This window comes from Gekko japonicus, unplaced genomic scaffold, assembly GCF_001447785.1.
Source record: "Gekko japonicus isolate JY-2015 unplaced genomic scaffold, Gekko_japonicus_V1.1 scaffold863, whole genome shotgun sequence".
Classification (NCBI taxonomy): Eukaryota; Metazoa; Chordata; class Lepidosauria; order Squamata; family Gekkonidae; genus Gekko; species Gekko japonicus.
In genome coordinates this window covers 441167-459863 of record NW_015167563.1, presented here as the reverse complement: position 1 = coordinate 459863, position 18697 = coordinate 441167, and the positions used below count along the sequence as shown (strand labels likewise).

At 43.9% G+C, this 18697-nt stretch overlaps 2 protein-coding genes across 16 annotated transcripts in view; both read right to left on the bottom strand.

Moving 5' to 3' along the window:
• LOC107112606 (polycystic kidney disease 2-like 2 protein) overlaps positions 1 to 8144 on the bottom strand; it is a 51850-nt gene extending 43706 nt beyond the window's left edge. Inside the window, exons 1-4 of the mRNA XM_015413773.1 lie at positions 8115 to 8144; positions 5102 to 5204; positions 2920 to 3053; positions 665 to 927 (exon numbers count right to left, since the gene is read on the bottom strand). Of these exons, the coding sequence (XP_015269259.1) occupies positions 665 to 927; positions 2920 to 3053; positions 5102 to 5204; positions 8115 to 8144 (530 nt within the window). The remainder of the gene's footprint in view (positions 1 to 664; positions 928 to 2919; positions 3054 to 5101; positions 5205 to 8114) is intronic.
• A 3107-nt stretch (positions 8145 to 11251) lies between these two features.
• MYOT (myotilin) overlaps positions 11252 to 18697 on the bottom strand; it is a 114641-nt gene continuing 107195 nt past the window's right edge. For all 15 annotated transcript variants that reach the window (XM_015413785.1, XM_015413778.1, XM_015413780.1 and 12 more), the window contains 5 exons: positions 18238 to 18370; positions 16614 to 16821; positions 13308 to 13473; positions 12716 to 12849; positions 11252 to 11855 (listed from right to left, as the gene is read on the bottom strand). In XM_015413785.1, coding sequence (XP_015269271.1) covers positions 11680 to 11855; positions 12716 to 12849; positions 13308 to 13473; positions 16614 to 16821; positions 18238 to 18370 — 817 coding nt within the window. In that variant the 3' untranslated portion in view covers positions 11252 to 11679. The remainder of the gene's footprint in view (positions 11856 to 12715; positions 12850 to 13307; positions 13474 to 16613; positions 16822 to 18237; positions 18371 to 18697) is intronic.

Genomic DNA, 18697 nt, shown 5'->3' with positions numbered 1-18697 from the left:
AACAGATGCAAGAGATTTTATTTGCAAAATGTTTAGAAAATGATCACATCAGGCTGTAGAGGTATCCACCTTCTTCGGCCAGAACCTAATAGGTCCCTGATCACTAGAAGGCTTCTGCAGGTCTCCCCTGTGTGGGTGCAGTAGTGACAGAAAATATTACTTCTTTGCCACCATCAGCACCACAGAACAGGCTTTCAAATGAGCTCTACCAAATGCCTTGTCAGATTCACCCTCAGTCTTTCTCCACCATCACTCTAGTTGTCTCCCTTCTTTTCATCATCTGCAGCCCCTCAGTTTTTAGCCTAAGGACAACTATGTGACTGGGCCAAGGTCACCCTGTGAGTTTCTGTGGCAGAATGTGGATCCAAATGTGGTTCTCCAGGATCTTAGTCCGACAATTTAACCACTGCAGGCAGATAGATATTTTGGTGAGTATGGAGATTAGACACACTACTCTCCTCTCCCCAATCCTTTTTGCATTTCGGTCCTTGTAAAAGCCTTTTAGACTTTTCCATGAACAGAGCAAAAGTATTAACAATGGGGTTTTCCAGTCCTTTCCAACAAATGCAAATTCCACTGTTAATCTCACTTTCCCTAAACTATGTTCAAAATGTGTTCAAATCCAAAAAGAACCCTCATGAACGTGAAATGTTACAATACTCACTCAGTATCATTCTTAAGGCCAAAGGGTTCTTTATCCTCTGATGTATAGCGGTATGGACCATAGCACTCTTTCATAAATGCTCGGAAAGAGGGATAGATAGAACATGTGTCGTTACGGATTTTTAACTGCCGAACTTGAGCTACTCCTAACAGTAAGTTCTCGTAGTAGATATGACTCGTAGAACTACCAGGGTGAATAGGTGTAGTACTACTAGGGTAAAATGTGTCCCAATAAAGGCCATCCAGAAGAGGTCCTTCTACATACTGTATTACATGACATAAGAGGAAATGAGTGTTATATTTAACATAGCAAACCCTTTGAAACATTTTTCTTAGAGTTTTAAATGGTTCAAATTTCTACCGTTATAATATAGTGGGTCACACAGCAGGCACAAAGGCACTTTTTTTTTGTGCTTTATGTAAGTCATCTAGACAACCACATCAAAATCAGTGGCTTTCACTTGGCAAAGTAAGAACACGGAGACTGTGGGCAAGCCCTGTATATTTGGAGCTTTATGTTCATTTATTATTTACACTCTCCAAGGTGGCTCTCAACATCCAATTAAAAACCTTATCCAGAAATACATTAAAGTTGAGCTTTCACGCATGCAAATCAGAGTCCTTGCATGTGCATGGGAGGTTTTAGTTGTGATCTACGTCTTTTCTTTGTTAACTGCAGCAAAAGCTAAGCTGTTAAAGGCCATGTAGAAATAATCCATTCATGGTTATTTTTAACTTCATCTTCCTTTGCAGAGGAGCTTCAGTGACTCCAGAGGCATCTCATGCATCAGGACCCAGGTGAAGGCCACTGAAAAATACTTGCCTTATTTGACAGTATCCAAACTGCATCCTTAGAGTAAGGCTCCCCTTATAGGGTTGTTGTAAAAAATGACTGAAATAGCCTACATGAAGTGCTGGGAACATTTGTAGAAGATTATAATATATAAATATTAAATAGTACAAGTATAAACTGAGTGTGAAGTACAAGCTAAGTGTACCAAGGTAAAGTACAGTAATTAAATTCTCTGGGCAACCAGGACAAAGTAAATGGTGGTGACAAGAGTGGAAACATTGAATAAATAATATATTTCACAGTCAGCCTGCCCACATTATTAAAAGGTCCAGTTCCTAATTTTTACTCCTGGATATGTTTTCCCTAGGTCCTTTCCTTGTGATCAAGCTATTTGGGATTTTAAATCAGGATACAGCTTATCCTTATAGATCAGTCCATGCCAGTCAGGTTTGACAGAGACAATTGAGCATGTCTTTCTATATTGCCATATCTACCAAAAGATTTGGGGAAAATACCTTGCCCCAATTATAGCACCATATCTGGGTAGAACAAACCAATTTTATTCTGCTCTTCTCCTAGCAGATTGGTGTAAAAAAAATTACTGCCTAGGTGGCAAGATTTTTAACTTACCCTAAATCAATCTTAAAATATTTTACAAATCTTAAGTCTGTTTATTTAACATTTGCTTGTTTTAACTGTGCATGTCTGGATGTAACTAATGGGTATATTGTATATTTGTTTTAATTCTGATCTTGGATCATTAAATAAATGAACTGAACTGATCAGTTTGAAATAGCCTAGTAATAGAACACAGATGAATCAGAAAAACCATATATGCCAGCCATCAGGTGTGAGGCTTCCTAGTCCAGCAGTGGTGTGAGGTGGGAGAAGGACCAACTACCTCTACAGGAAGTGGGGGAACTGATTCTGGTCCACCTTCACCAAAAAGAGACAGCATCAACTATCTGTTCAACAAAGGCTACCCTCATATGCAGCAGTGTTCCTGCAGATCACTAGAGCATGCATGGAAACCTGAGTTAGGAACAGTCAACGTAGACAGCTAGTTGGGGTTACAGTATCAGACTAGGATCTGGGAGAACAGATCTGAATCCCCACTCTTGCTATTGAAGCTTGCTGAGTGACGGTGGGCCAGCCACACACCCGCAGCCTTCCTCAGAGGGTTCAAGTGAGGATAAAAATAGAGGAGAATGTAAGCCACTTTGGGGCCCATCGAGGAAGAAAGGTGGGGTATAAATGAATTAAATAAAACAAATGCTGGAGAAACTTTTGTATAAGAAACAAATATGACTTTTGTCAGGGTCATGAATTGTTGGAGCAAACATCGTCTGATGGACTTCTGAACATCATTAATTTAATTCTCTGGAGCTACAGTTTTAAAAAGCGCTCTCTCCCTCAGTTTCCTTAAAACAAGCGGGGTGTGTGTGTGTTAATAATAGCTTTACCTTCCAAAAGTCAGTAACACTTGCAATGGACTTGAAGTCAGTGTCATCTGCTTCTGACAAAGGGGTTTCCAGAAAGAGAGTCGACATGACTTTGTTTAGGTAATACATATCTGTGCTCACCATTCCAAATGTCACTAAAAAGAAACAGGAAAATCCGATGCAACAAAGTGAAAGCAGAGTGCTGTTCGGATTAGTAAACAATATACCTAACATGTTTATTAACAGGAATACAGAACAGAAATTCTTTCTATACTTTGTAATAGGACAAATATCATAAGGAATTATTGCTTCAGCTATATTAACAACATGTAACTCTTGCAAGTCAATAGTACAAGTCAGTAATACATAGGGAAACCTCATCCACATTTTCACAGGCTTCCAAGATTAAAGGATAAAAAAGGATTATGTTGCATGTGTGTGAGTTAAACCAAAATCACATATGCATTTAATCCTATATATATAATTCCCTTACATATTGGCCATTTCCAGCTCTCCCATTGGCTATGCAGTGCGCTCCATCAGTCATTGGCCCATCAACCGCCACTCAAGAGTACTTGCATGCCATTGGCTGGGGGCTGGGTCCACTCCTCTCCAATGCTCCCTCTAAGCTGTGAAGTCTTGTGAGCAAAAATTCTACTTTGGGAGTTGCTGGCATTAAAGTTGTGAGCAAGTGATTTGGCTACTACATACATTAGTTTGCTCTGGACCATCCTTCCTGAGCTAAGACAAAAATGTATGAGCTGGAGGCTAAAAAATTGTAAGCTAGCTCACACTAACTCAGCTTAGAGGGAACAATGCTCCTCTCCCCTGCCCACTGCCAGCCTAGACACTCTTCCCTCACAGAATAAACTATCAAAATGGCTGTCTCCCCTGACGAAGACACTTCTCCTTCTTGGCTCCTGTGGGACTAACTTTTCCCACAGTGGCTGTTGCTAGGCAACCAAGCTTGGTTCTGTCAGTAAGACCTTTCCAGGTCTTTGTGGGGAACTCATTGGGGCCAGTCCAGACTAGGGTTGTCAGCTTCAGGTTGGGAACTTCCAGGATATTTTGTTGTGGAGTCTATGGAAGCCAGAGTTTGGGAAGGGAAGAGACCTCCGCTGAATAGAATGCCATACAGCCCACCCTCCAAAGCAGTTATTTTCTCCTGGGAGGGAGAGATACATTGTCTGGAGTTCAGTTGTGATACCCGGCAATCTTCAGGCTCCACTAGACCCAGGTTCTTGCTGTGGAAGTTGAGTGGGTGATTTCAGACAGTCACAGACTTTCAGCCTAACCATCCCACAGGGTTGTTGTGCAGATCAAAAAGGGGAGTGGAGAATGATGTAAGCTGCTTTGGTCTCCACTGCAGAGAAAGACTGTACTTTTCCTCCTGGGGAACCATTGCTGCCTATTTCCAGGTGAGGGCTGGAGATCACTCAGAATTAAAACTGCTCTCCAGATGGTAGAGATCAGGGGCAGATAACGGTAGGTTGATGGTTGGCTGGGAAGGAGGTAGGGTCGCCAACTCCAGGTTAGAAAATTCCTGGAAATTTGAGGGGTGGAGCCTGGACAGGGTGGGGTTTGAGGAGGGGTGGAACCTCAGACTCCACCCTCCAAACCAGCCATTTCCTCCAGGGGAACCATTGCTGCCATTCTCCAGGGGAGGGCTGGAAATCACTCAGAATTACAACTGCCCTTCAGATGGCAGAGATTGGTTCCCCCGGAGAAAACGGTAAGCTCTGTGTCATTATACCCTGCTGAGATTGCCACAATTGACGCTGAATGCCCAAGGCCAGGGCACCTGCCCAGAGCCTCTTTCTAGAGTTTGTTGTATTTGTTTCCACAACGGGCCTTATTCCTAGTAATTTAATAATTACTCAGGAATCTTGCACCACTTCAGTGAATCAGCATTATCACCATTCAGCAGCCAGGCTTCTCCTACTTTAATCAGCATCACAACCTCTTTGCGCCACCTCCCTTACCAATCCCACCAATATTAATAAACTCTTTCCAGATGACACTGTCTGGGAAGTTGCTTCTGTGCAGCAGGTTATGGGCAGCCTGCTATCTTGAGTATATCTAGTAGTTAACAAAGATGGTTTTCTATATGCATCTTGGAAGATATACGGTTCTGCATACTCCATAAAACAATGTTTGCAGAAAAAAATAAATTCCAAATGATCCTCTTTGCTCACTGACTTACATATACAGAGATCTGTAAGGAAAATGATGTATAACAATAGCTCTTGAAGAGTAGTTTTCATTTCTAGTTCTCTGCTACGGCTCAGTCGTGGTTTCGTAACACCTGTAAATATGTCACATTTTCAAATGCAACACAAAGAGAATGTTAATAACTAAAAGCTTGACGTAACTATGGTCAGACCTAACCAAGCAAGAGAGTTTCCACGCTGTATGTGTGTGTGGGAAAGCAACCTTGAATTATCTGTAGATTGGAAAAAGAACAATATAACCTAAAACATATCAAGTAGTTTCTTGACTGTGCTGAATGCAAGTAAACTAGGGCTTCTACCACATTTATGGAATTCAGTGTGGTCACACTGGAATTCAGAGCTGTAGCGGTGGACACTAGAAGGGCTTTACAAAGGATCTGATAAATTCATAGAGGACAGGTGTATCAGTTGTTGTTAGATGTTGTGGGTGGAACTTCTAGTTTTAGCAGCAGCATACCCCTGTATGTCAAATACTGGAGGCAAAAAAACCCACCAAAAAGCAAAAGCTGCTGTCTGCATTACCTGCTAACTTCCCATAAAACTCTGGCTAGCAACTCTTGGAAGCTGACTGCTCTGCTAGATGGACCTTTTATCTAAGCCAGGAAAACACGTTTTTATGTTCACATGCTAAGGACGTAGAGTCATTGTGGAAGGCCTTGGATTGTTTCAGGATGAGCAAAGCAACCAGGCAATACTTGTTAATTTAGATCGGGGTGTGTGTGTGTCCTCAACGTAACACCTGTGGGCACCATGGCACCCACCAGTGTTTTATAAAGTGGGCAAAGCCAGGGGGCTTATGCCCAGCATGGCTTCCAGTTGGCCATTGGAAGTGTCGTTCTCTGGTCAGATTTTTTAAAAGTTGCTTCAACAGCACCTGCCACCACAGCTCAAGCATCTTCTTTACTGTATGACTAAAGGTAAGCTGTGCGCATGCAAGAAAACAGTTTTAAACAATTTATTCATTTTAAAAGGCATCCTGTTAAAACAGCTTTAGACTGAAATGGTGAAAAGTTGCTATTAGATTTATGCATAACTTCACACTTTCATGGTTGGCTCTGCCTCCTGTGGCTGCCATTCTGTGGTTGTGCCCACCACGTGTCAGAATTCCAAAAGTACCCACAAACTCAAAAAGGTTGGCGACCCCTGATTTAGAGTGTTCGAGAACAGTATGTCCTTTTATTATTCTAATGAGAAGGTGGATGGCTTTTGGACACTCCCCATTGCACTTTTTCAACCTTTATGGCTGAGGGTGTTCCCCACACAGCTAACAGCAGCAAACATATGCTTGGTAACACGTGTGCTCTCAGAGCTGTGACTAATGGGTTCTGAGTTCGCCTCTGACACACACCTCTCTCACTCTCATTTACATAGTTTGAGTCCAGTGGCACCCTGAAGACGAACAAAGTCTTATTCAAGGTATGAGCTTTCATGTGCATGCACACTTCCTCAGATACACTGAGATGGAGGTTCAGTTCACTGTATATGAAAAAGTGTGTGTGCACACAAAAGCTCATACCTTGAATAAAACTTTGTCTTCAAGGTGCCACTGGACTCCAACTCTGTTCTACTGCTTCAGACCAACACAGCTACCCACCTGGATCTCATTTACATACACATTTCAGACAGAAACACCAAAAAGATGTAAAAATGGTTTAGGATTGTGATCAGACCTGTAGCTACAGCGGGGCATCTCAGGGCTTGGCCCCCTAACTTACTGGCAAGGCCCCACGACTTCCCATCCAGCCGAGGGCCCCCAAGCAGCAGCAGGTGCAGGGAAGGAACCAGGTATTCCTTTAACTCGAGTAGCCAGTGACCCTTAGAAATTTAAATGCCCCCTGATTTTAAAAATCCTGGCTAGGGGCCTGATCGTGGTGCCAAAGCCCCTTTCGGCAACATTTTTAATCTGCCTCACATTACTCCACAGATGGCAGAGAATAGAGAAGGACACGACAGGGGCGGTGGGGAAAATGGGGGCCGTGGGACGCCTTCGGCGAGAAAGAGCTCAAGAGTGCTGGGCAAGCGAAAGGCCGGGGTGTGTGTGTGGGGGGGAGACACCGGCATGGCTCCGTCCAAAAGGAGGCGAGGGGGCGGGGCTTGGCGCGGCCCGGCAACGGAGCCGTACCCACCGCTTCCCCGCCATTCTAGTCCGGCTGCTGAGCTCGTGTCCTGGCTGGCGGGCGGCTTCGTCTTCGGTAGATCCATGGCGGGCTACGGGAAGGGAAATAATACGAGCGGCCCAGCCCAAGTGGCGCCTCCGCCGGCTCTCCGCGCTCCGCATTCCAATAGCGTGTTCAGTTAACGAACTCGCCGCCCGGGCGAAGGGCGGGGCCTGGGAGACTAGCGGCTAGCAGGTGGGGGTGGTTTCCCGGGTCGGGCCGCCCGCTACAGACAGCGCAGGGAAGGCGGTTGTCTCAGAAGTCGCAGTGGTAGTCTCAGGAAGGTTTGGGGGGGGTCAAGCTGGCTAGTTGAATTTATGCTAGCTAATCTACCTGAGAGGATTGTTGCGAGGATAAAATGAAGGCGAAATAAAACCGTGTACGCTGCCCTGAACTCCTTGGAGGAAGGGCAGAGTAAAAATCATAAAATGCATGTCCGGGTAGGGGCGGGGTTAGATGCTAAAGGGGAGAGATTGTTGTGCCTTTGCAGCCCAATTCTAAGCATCTTTCCTCAAATTTCAAGTGCTGCTGACTTAAGTGCATAGGATTGCTTCCCTGTTAATAGTTGAATAGATGACGGAATTTCACCAGGTGGAAGGAGACCGCACCTGTTGAGATCACCTACACAATTATTAAGGTAAACGACACAGCTTCATTTGTTTCTGCTCTCTCAGGTTCTTTGAGGCCGGCTGGAGATGGTAGAAAAGTAACCGAACTGTAGAGAAAGTACTCTCCACTTATAATTATGGCCTAGCCCTGATAAGTTTGTATTTTAGACTTCACATGAATTTCCTAGCAAAAACTATGAGGAATTTCAGACAGGTGATATATTCCGGTTCCAGTCTGACATTTCAGACATAACTGTTTTAGAACCAGTTCCCTACCGGAATATATTTGTACTTTCACACACAAACACGTCTGTCCCATTCAGGAAACGGGGCTGAACCATTTTACCTGTAAACCATTTCCAAGTAGTTGTCAGTTTCTTCTCCCGGATCCGAAAAGCTTTTCCCCGCCAATTTTCGCCCTCTTGGGCGATCTTTGGCTTTTTTAAAATAACGTTTGCTTTAGAGTGCTATAGCGCTATAACACAATAGAGTTATACCAACCCCACTGGAATGCCTGGAGTGTTGTGTTATAGCACTTTAAAGCCAACGTTAAAAAAAAAGAAAGCCGGCGATTGCCCACGCAGGAGAAAAACTGCAGGAAAAAGCAGTGCAGTCTGAAATGGCAGACTGCTTCAGATCCACCTGTAGGGGAAAGCCATGTGTGAAACGGCAGCCCTATACCAGTTTACTCCACGACAGATCAAAAACGGCTTCAAACCGGCTTAAAAGGGAATTGTGAAATGGGTGATGCCCATGTGCCTAAATTAGGTTTTGTGTACTAACAGAATACGTACAAACAAGGATTTGCCCCTTACTTGCTGTCTCTACTAAAAACTCAGGGTGACATCTATTGGTATAAATTGTGCTTTGTGGGATTTACATTATGATCAACTATGTACTGTATTAATGGGAGTGTGGAAGAATCAGTCATATATGCATATACATTGGATAAATTAAACAGCCCAGAGTTAGCTCAGCAATGCACATTCCAGTACTAAGATGGATTTGCATCAGGACAAGTGTGTTGTGAATTGTATCCAGAACTCACCTTCAGAGTGTTATTTTAGAGCCTGAGCTCAGCTCTCAAATACATAAAAGGCATAAGTATGTAAGAAAAGCCCTTCTGGATCAGACCAGTGGTCCTTCTGGTCCAGCAACTTGTTTCACATGGTGGCCAACCAGCTGCAGGGTCAGCAATTGGATATACAGGCTGAGGCATTCCCCTAATGATGTCTTCTAGTATTGATATTCAGAGGTTTATGTCTGAACAGGGAGGTTCTGTTTAGTCACCATGGCTAGTAGCCATGGATGGACTTCTCCATGAATCTGATCCCCTTTAGACGCTATCTATGCTAGTGGCTGTTACTACACCCACTGGCAGCAAATTTACTCATTAAGTAGTACATTTTGTCCATCTTCTATCCCCTTTCTTCACCCCATAATTTTCTAAACCCCTTGCCTTTCTGTCTAAACAGTAAACCCCACACTCCTTAGCCTTTCTTTGTACAAGAGTTGCTCCATTCTTGAATGTCGTCTTCTGCACTTTTTCCAGCTTTGCAATACCCTTTCTGAGATATGGTTACCAGAACCATATGCACTCTTTCAAAATGAGGCCACAGCATAGATCTGAACAGGGGCATCAAGATACTGGCCATTTTCAACCAACTTTCCCCATTAACACCAACATGGAGTTTTCACTGCTGCTGTACACTTTTTGATTGAGCTGTCCACTCCCTTTCTCTTAACTCAGACCAAGTTGGGGGGGGGGGGGTTCCCAATGTGCATCACTTTGCACTTACCTATGATGAACTTCATTTCCATGTTGTCACACACTCCCCCAGTTTCCAGCGATCCTCTTGTACCTCTTCATAATTTGCCTTGGTTTTCATCATCCTGTATAATTTGTTATCATTTGCAGCCTTGATCACTACACTGCTCACCCCCAATTTCAAACCCTTTATAAACAAATTAAATTATACCTGTCCCAATATTGATCCTTGTGGGACCCCGCAGTTCACCTCTCTCCATTGCAAGAACAGTTTATAATGATAATGCTGGCTCCTGAGAATGTGCAAAGTGAAAGAACCCACAGCCTTCTCCTCTATGTAAGAGCCAGGATTTCCAGGACACATAGCAACTTCTAGGCATGCTGGAGCCCCTGTATTTTTGTAAACACTACCGTTGTTTGCTAACTTCTATGACACCACTCTTCCAATATATTTGGAGATCAACATTCCAAAGATATCTCTTGACTGAGGATTCTGAATCACCACAAAATGAAATGCATTTCCTCTCCCCCCAGGTTTTTAGTTTTCTTGTCGCGAAGTTGTAAACGGCCTCTCACTAGTTTCCACTCTGCTATAGCGCACAGTCCTGACTGTAAGGCAATCAGTGCAGAAATGAGGTTTCAAGAGAACTGCTGTGGAAATACTTTGTACTACAGGAAAACAAGTGATGATCACTGAAGTAGTGTGCACTACTACTGAGATTTTGCTTTATGCTCGCCATGCATCTTTTTTTTTTTTTTTGTGTGGCAGTTTTGCTTCCCCCACCCCCTGTATCACCACCACTGGCAGGCTTTTTAAGTTGGTAATGAGTATACTACAGTGTTGCATTTCTACTGATTAGAAGAACTTAGCAAAAACCCTGCTGATATTCATGGGGGAAATGGCAGGGACAACTAGATACCCAGAGAGGCATTTGCAGCAAGTGAGGGCAAAGCAGGGAATCACTGCATGTCGAAACAGCTGTTCTCTTTTTTCTTACAGGTTATAGGCCATCCCTGCGTTCCTGCTGTAGATTCTTCCCATATACAGTCTCTGAATTTTATGATGTCAGCCGCTCTGAGCCTGCCTTGGCAGGGAGGGTGGGGTACAAATTCAAATAATAAATAAATAAATAAATTCCCTTCCCCTTTGAGTGGATGTAAGAAACAGGGTCTTTGGGCTCATAGCTTCCTTCCAGTGGACACCTATCCTAGCAAGGGTTGGCATGTTCCATCTTTTTTAAAAAATGTCTTTTGAAGTATGATCTGCTGTGACTGTCTTTGTGAAATGTGAGATGTGCTGCTTTATGATTAGTTTTCTGAGTATCCTTGGTTGATATCCTGAGCCTCCTTGGTTGGTATTCTATCACGTCTATAAAAGGTGAGATACGGAGAATAAACTTCCAACAAACCAGAGATCTGGGATATAGTTTGAGTACGCAAGGGCCTGGACTTCTAGTCTTCTTGGTATAGTGAAGTTCCTTTTGCAACACTTGAGCAGTTCTGGAAAACTTTTAAGTACAAGTCAAAGTCCAAAAATAAAAAATGATCTTTTTCTGATACTTCCCTTAAGCGTAATAGCAAATTTGCATCTTGTATTTAAAACTTTATTTGCATCTACAACTTTCATTAAAAACACTCAAGTTATGTTTAGTATTCAGCCAGCAGAAAATTGTAATATGTGATATTAACAAAGCAGTACAAGTAAAAACCACTTTAAAAAAAATCTTGTGACTGAGTCTACATGCCTTCAGGACCTCTGCATTTTTCCACTGACCTGGATTCTTGACCTTTACAATTAAAAATAAAAATGTTTGCTATTTCTCACTGCTACAGTCACACAAGATTGATTTTTCACAAATTTGTAAGTCACAACAGCAGGAAGAAAGAGCTGGAGTCAAAATATAAATTAAAAATGTACTAGATATGTTCTCTATCAGCACAACCACCACTTATTTGCACCTATGTGCCACACCCAAGTGTCTGTTGCAGGAGCCCTAGAACTTCTTCCCTGCTTTCAATTAAAGTTCATCACTCTCATAGAGTCCAGACTGTGCTGCCATGCGCTGAAACTCGCCTTCATCTGGCAGGAAAGCTTGTTTCACATCCAGCCCTTTGCCATTCAGTGCCAAGTATTTGCTAAAAGTTGGTCGAACCCTCAGCTGCTTTGGATGTGGAACTGGTTTGTATGTGTGAGCTGAAATAAAATTTGAAAATTATGACAATACTCATTCCTATCATAGTTTCAATAAAAAGGAAGACAGCTACTGGAGAGTCAAATGAAACTGCCCATTTCATCTCGCTACTGCATAGTAGCTGTATAGTACAGATGAGAGGCATGCGGACTTAAGCAGTAGTTGCCTCTCACACCCAGGAAGACATGCACATGTTTAGTGCATCAATACTGTCTCCGTTGCACACAGCCTAATCTTGCCACAGTTTAGTATCACTGGTTTAGGTTTTTCTCAGAAGCTACAGGTGGTTCTTCTGAGCACTATTCCCCAAAGTGCCACAGGCCCCATGTTTCAGGAATGTGAAATAAAAACAGAATCTAGTGGCACCTTAAAGACCAACTGATTTCAGCATGAGGAATGTGGGCAAGGCCATTGCCTGGTGAGCTTGTGGTCAGCAGTCTTCTGGTTTATGGTTAATTGTGCCAAAAATGAAACATATACCTCCCCACCCTTTATAATTTAGCAACTTCAGAAGCAACTTAGTTCATACCTGAGGGGCATAAATTGTTTTTGACTGACAGTCCTCAGGAGCAAAAAGGGGGTGAAGACTTCAAAAACTGCCATCAGCAATACCATGATGTCACTTTCTGTTTCAGAACACGTCAACATGTTGCCAATGCCAATTTTGCCCTCCCCCATTTTTCTCCTGTTGCTCAACGGAGTGGCAGCTAAAGTGCACACCTCCAGGGTGCTAGCCCTATTCTTGCATTGCCTAAGCAGGTTTGTATGTAAGAGTGAAGCTAGATAAAACTACTCAAAAAAAACCCCAACAACAGAAATTAGTCTACACTCACATTTTTTTTTAAAAAAATATGGTACTTACTGGCAACATCCAGTCTGGCATGACAAGTTGCCACTCCTGCCTCATTGACTGCAGATACTGTGTACCAGCCAGCATCTTTCTTAATTACATTGTGGATCAACAAGCAGACTTTCCCAGAAGCATCATGAAACATACTAGGGGAAAAATAAGAGTATGCATAGTAACCGAATTAACAGTTTGCATCTTTTCTCCTCAATGAAATGTCTGTATATACACATACATGGAAATCATTCTTCAGAATTTTCCAGCATTTTGTCATCTTGGATAAAACAGCTTTTCCCCAGACTCAATCATAAACAGATTTGGACCTTTAAGCAAGCAAACTGCCCGACTCTGTATGTTGTAGACCAACACTTTGTAGAAAAGTGATAAGAGAACTCAGAGAACCCACAACATATTTTGCTATCGATTTCTCCATTCCATTAAAAGATCAATACTTATTCAAGCGAATAGAATCACTGAGACAACATCCCACAACCCGTATATGAAAGGAGCACTTGTAATACTTTTCACTATGTGGAACCATCAATAAAAACCGATTCTGCTCAGACTCCTGAACAGCTAAGAGTATACCCATCAGGTGGCTACCTACCTTATTCGGTCTGTATTGAACTGTACCATTTCATTATTTCTTTTCCAGTAGATCTGTGGTGGAGGGATAGCAGAGACTTGGCATTCAAGCCTGGCTGAATCTCCCTCATAAACTTTTGTACTTTGTGGTTTAAAGATGAAACTTGGGGCTTTCCGATGTTCTCGTGCTAGAGATTTTAACAAGGAGAGAGGTTAGAATGTTTAACACATGTACAAACATAGCCAAAAAAACCAAACAAAAAACCTGTCTACATCCATGGCATGAACAGTGAAGGCCAATAAAAGATACATCCCAGACAGCCTTACAAATGACATTGTTACCCTAGCTCAATGGATCCACTATAAACTCTTTTGGTACCCCAATTCAGATCGGAAATCAGGTGCATCTCATTGATGACATTCAAAAATGTTATTAAAATTATTTCCACACCCAAACCCATGGATGTACACTCCTGCATGCTGTACAGGAATCATTTAACTTTAGAATTCTGCTGGTTCAAAATGCCCATTACAGTACACATGAAGAAGAGGTAGTCAAGATTGGCACTGTGTAACGCCAGGTCTATAAATAATAAGGCCGCAGTCCTTCGGGAGTAGAAGATAGACCTGGCATAGACTAATAGTCTTGGGTGATTTTAATGTCCATGCTGATGACGTGGCCTCTACGCAGGCAGCAGACCTGGTGATGTCCATGGTGGCGATAGGGCTCTCCCAACTCGTAACGGCTCCCACTCACCGGGCTGGGCACATGCTCGATCTGATCTTCACGACTGGGGTCACCATGGACCGTATTACTACACTAGCAGTACCATAGCCAGACCACTTTGCTCTGAAGGCTCATTTGAATAGTCCACTCTGACCCTGTTTGGGCGGCGAGCCTATTTTGGCTCACCCACGGAGCCAAGTGGACCCTGTGTGGCTTCAGATGGCTCTTCGGGATCTGATGCCCCCTGGCGGCTTATTGAATGTGCTTGTCGAGGACTGGTACAGCCGACTCTCGGCAGCCATCAACGAGATTGCGCCCCCGGCCGAAGCTCGCTCCATGGTTTACCCAGGAGCTGAGGCTAATGAAGCGGGAGCTAAGATGGCTAGAGAGACAGTGGCATCGCGCCTGCGACGCAGCTACAAGAACATCTTACAGGATGTTTATGAGATCCTATGAGATGGCAGTCAAGGCTGTTAAACGACAGTATTATACAGCCGAGATTGTGTCCGCTAGTTCACGCCCAGCCCAATTGTTTAGAACAATTCAATCTATTACTGTTTTGATGCAAAACAGATTAAATTGTAGGGAATTGGATATTGGCTGTGAGGCTTTTGCGAGCTATTTTGCGGATAAAGTCTTGACACTCTGCCGTGACCTCCCCGCCACAGTTGATACAGTAAAGGAACTCGAGGCTCCATGCACGCCTTCTTGTCACATCTTGGATTATTTCAGCCTGCTCAGCCTTGAGGAAGTCTTAACTGTACGCCCTACCATGTGCTCCCTTGATCCGTGCTCCTCGTGGCTAATTAAAGCAGGCCACGAGGGGTTTCGAGGTGCACTGCGGGAGATAATTAACACGTCCCTTGCTCAGGGGCTGTTCCCGGAGGCACTTAAGGAAGCAGTGGTATGCCCCCTCTTGAAAAAGCCATCACTGGACCTGGCCGAATTGGCCAACTATCGGCTGGTCTCCAACTTGCCCTATTTGGCTAAGATAATAAATAGGGCAGTGGCAATTCAGTTACAGGGCTTTCTGGATGACTCTTCCGTTCTAGGTCCCTTCCAGTCTGGCTTCCACCCGGGTCACAGGACAGAGACAGAACTGGTCGCCCTCAGGGATGACCTCCGGAGGCACCTGGATCGAGGCGGATCGGCAGTGCTGCTGTTGTTAGACCTGTTGGCTGCGTTCGACACGGTCGATCATTAGCTACTGACCCGCCGCCTCGCCGACAGTGGAGTACTTGGATTGGCCTTGCAGTGGCTTGTTTCCTTTCTCCAAGGTCGGGGACAAAGAGTGGCGCTAGGGGACCAACTGTCCCGAAGGCACCCACTTGAATGTGGTGTGCCTCAAGGAGCAGTGTTGTCCCCAATACTTTTTAACATCTATAGGCGCCCTCTTGCCCAGAGGTATGGGCTGGGTTGTCACCAGTATGCGGATAACACCCAGCTCTATCTGCCAACTGGCATTGCAAGGCGTGGCTGGTTGGCTTAGGCTGAGCCAGCTGAAATTGAATCTGACAAAGACTGAGGTCCTGTGCCTGAGTCAATGCGGTCTGGGGGTAGGGATCCCACTCCCAGCCTTCGATGGGGTGCCATTGGTTCCAGCGCCAGAGGTCAGGAGTTTGGGAATGCTCCTGGATGACTCCTTAACAATGGAGGCCCAGGTAGCAGCCACTGCCAAGTCGGCCTTTTACCATCTTAGGCTAATTAGGCAGTTGGTTCTCTTCCTTGAATGCAACGACTTGGCAACAGTGATCCATGCTATGGTCACCTCCAGATTGGATTACTGTAATGCCCTCTACATGGGGCTGCCCTTGGCCCAAATCCGGAAGCTGCAGCTAGTGCACAACGCAGTGGCGAGGCTGCTGTTGTGTCGTCCTGTGCGGGAACACATCCAGCCCGCCCTAAAAGAACTGCACTGGTTGCCTATAGCATACCAGATTCGGTTCAAGGTGCTGGTTATGACCTTTAAAGCCCTTTATGGCCAGGGACCTGCATACCTGAGGGACTGCCTTTCCCCATATGTTCCCCAGAGAGCACTGCGATTGGGGACCCAGAATCGGTTGGTCCTCCCGAACATCAAGGAGGCCAAGACTTGCTCCAACGAGGGCTAGGGCTTTTTCAGTGGTGGCTCCACTCTGGTGGAATGAGCTCCCGAAGGAGATCAGGGCCCTGCAGGACCTGTTACAGTTCCGCAGGGCCTGTAAAACGAAGCTCTTCTGCCAGGCCTTTGGAGCCACCACCACCACCGTTACCATCACCACCACTGACATCTGAGAGTCCTCGGGGTGCAAGTCCGATTTTCTGGGCCCCTAAGCATAACCTGACCTGAGTGCCTGGGACATCTGTAGCAGACCTGAGTGCCTGGGACATTTGTAGCAGATCAAAAAACTGACCAAGCTTTGAGAACTTAATGCTAGCACTTTATTATGTTGTATGTTTATGGTTTTAAATTCATGTTGGGGTTTTATCCGTTTTGTATTTAATGAATTGTTGTAAGCCGCCCTGAGCCGGCTTTGCTGGGAGGGTGGGATAAAGATCTAGTTAAATAAATAAATCAGTTGTAAGAAAACACAACACAGGAATATCCAAGCACTCTCATACCAATGACATCAAGTTTTACTGTGAAAGAAGCTTCTCCAGCACGATTGAAGGCTACGCACTCCCATGTTCCTGCATCGGAGACTTGAACTACTTCAAAAATGAATGAGTGGAAGCCTTTTTCAGATACAATCATTTTATGAAAATCATCTGGGTGAACCAGCCGTCCATTTAAATACCATGCCACATCTGGAGTTGGTAGACCACTGACCTGTAAGAGAAAAGACAGTGAATGTGGTGGTGGAAAGTGGCATCGAGGCACCACTGACTTGCAACAACCCTGTAGAGTTTTCAAGGCAAGAGATGTTCCAAGGTGGTTTTGCCATTACCTGACTCTGCGTAGCGACCCTGGACTTCCTTGGTGGTCTCCCATCCAAATATTAACCAGGACCAACCTTGTTTAGCTTCTGAGATCAGACAACATTGGGCTAGCCCGGACCATCCAGACCAGGGCAAGACCTACTCCCGGGCAATTCCAGGTTTCTAAAGTACCACAGTTTATGCCAAACAGCATGTCTGTTGGGAGTATCTTATGACAGTCCCAATATAAAACAAGTTACTGGCATGCTTTGTAAAGTATTTCCATGTGGGAATTAGTGTATTTGAGAATTTAATGTTTGGAAATCAAAGCAAGTAATATGCATATAGATCCTATGTGGAACAGTCTTCTATTTGTTTAGTAAATGTGATTTGTATGTAGCAATTATGTAATGTATTAAACAGCCCTGAGACAGTTAAATGTCAGTTTATGTAAAACAGTGCCATGTATTGGCAAGTGGTCCAATTTTGTGACTTATAGTTTTAGTTGCATTTATGCATAATAACTAAGGTCATTAAGGGGAATTTTGGCCTGTTCAATTTTCTATAGCACAAAGCTGTAAACATAGTTTTAGATGAAGGAAGGATTGGGACAAGGACTGATCACTGTCAAAAACCACACAGTAGCACAAGTGGCATATAAAAGAAATGGTATGACATAGTTAGGTTACAAAGAATAGTATGCAAACAGACAAGGCAGGTCAGAAAACTAGTGTCACATTGTTCAATTTATTAGTGTTCTGTCAACATGAAGCAAGGGTAGAGAAAAAGCCTAGTGTCACAAGAATGCTGACAAATTTATGCCCATGTTCTCCTTTCTATAAGGTTACTAGTCACTGCATAGTCCAAAACTACAAGCAGCTCTTGGTCTATAGAAGAGAGAATGCTTCACATTTTTATAACTACATAAGAGAGCTCTTCAACAATGAGTGATTAGGCTGTCCAAGAAGACTTTTAACCGGTTCCTCTTACCGGAATTCCATAGGTAACTTACAGAATTCATTACCACAAGATGTGATAGACAATGACTTTGAGTGTTTTAAAAGAGGATTAGGAAGACTTGTGGAGGATTTAATTTTATAATTGTTATTAACTTTGGTGAATTGAATGTCTGATCAGAGGCACTGTTCTTCCAAACAACAGATGGTGGACAGACATGTTACCACCTTCATGTTCCATTTCTGAACTTCCCAAGAACATTAGACATACAAGAGACAGTGCCACATCACTGTAACATTGTCAGGGGAGGGGGGCAAGAGAACTATTACAATTTCAAGTGTGTTGAACAGCAACTTGGAATTATTATTACCTTGAAGTCAATCCTGCAAAATCGTCCCTCTTCCACTGTTAAGTCTTCAGGCACTTGCACAAAACGTGGCTGAAAGAACTTCTCCTGGATCGAACCATGCTCACTCCTCTCCCCTCTTGAAGATGGTCTGCTCCTGTAAAAACACATTTGCCAATTAAAGGCAATGAAATTTCCTGTAATTCCCATCCCAAGATAGTCCCACCCCATACATACATATCATGCTCATTCAGCATGCTTTAATATCACTGCTCCACAGACATCCAGGGACCATAATTCACAGAGGGACAAAATTACGTTCCTACACATGAAGCTTCATTATGGCAGCAAACAACACACTGTGTTGAACAGGAGAACTGCCTTCATGTAACGGAACTCCTGTTTTTGGCTTCCTCGTACTCAAGGTATCGTCTTGAGATTTCTCATGCTTTAAAGTTTTCCATTACATACAGCTGAAGCAACT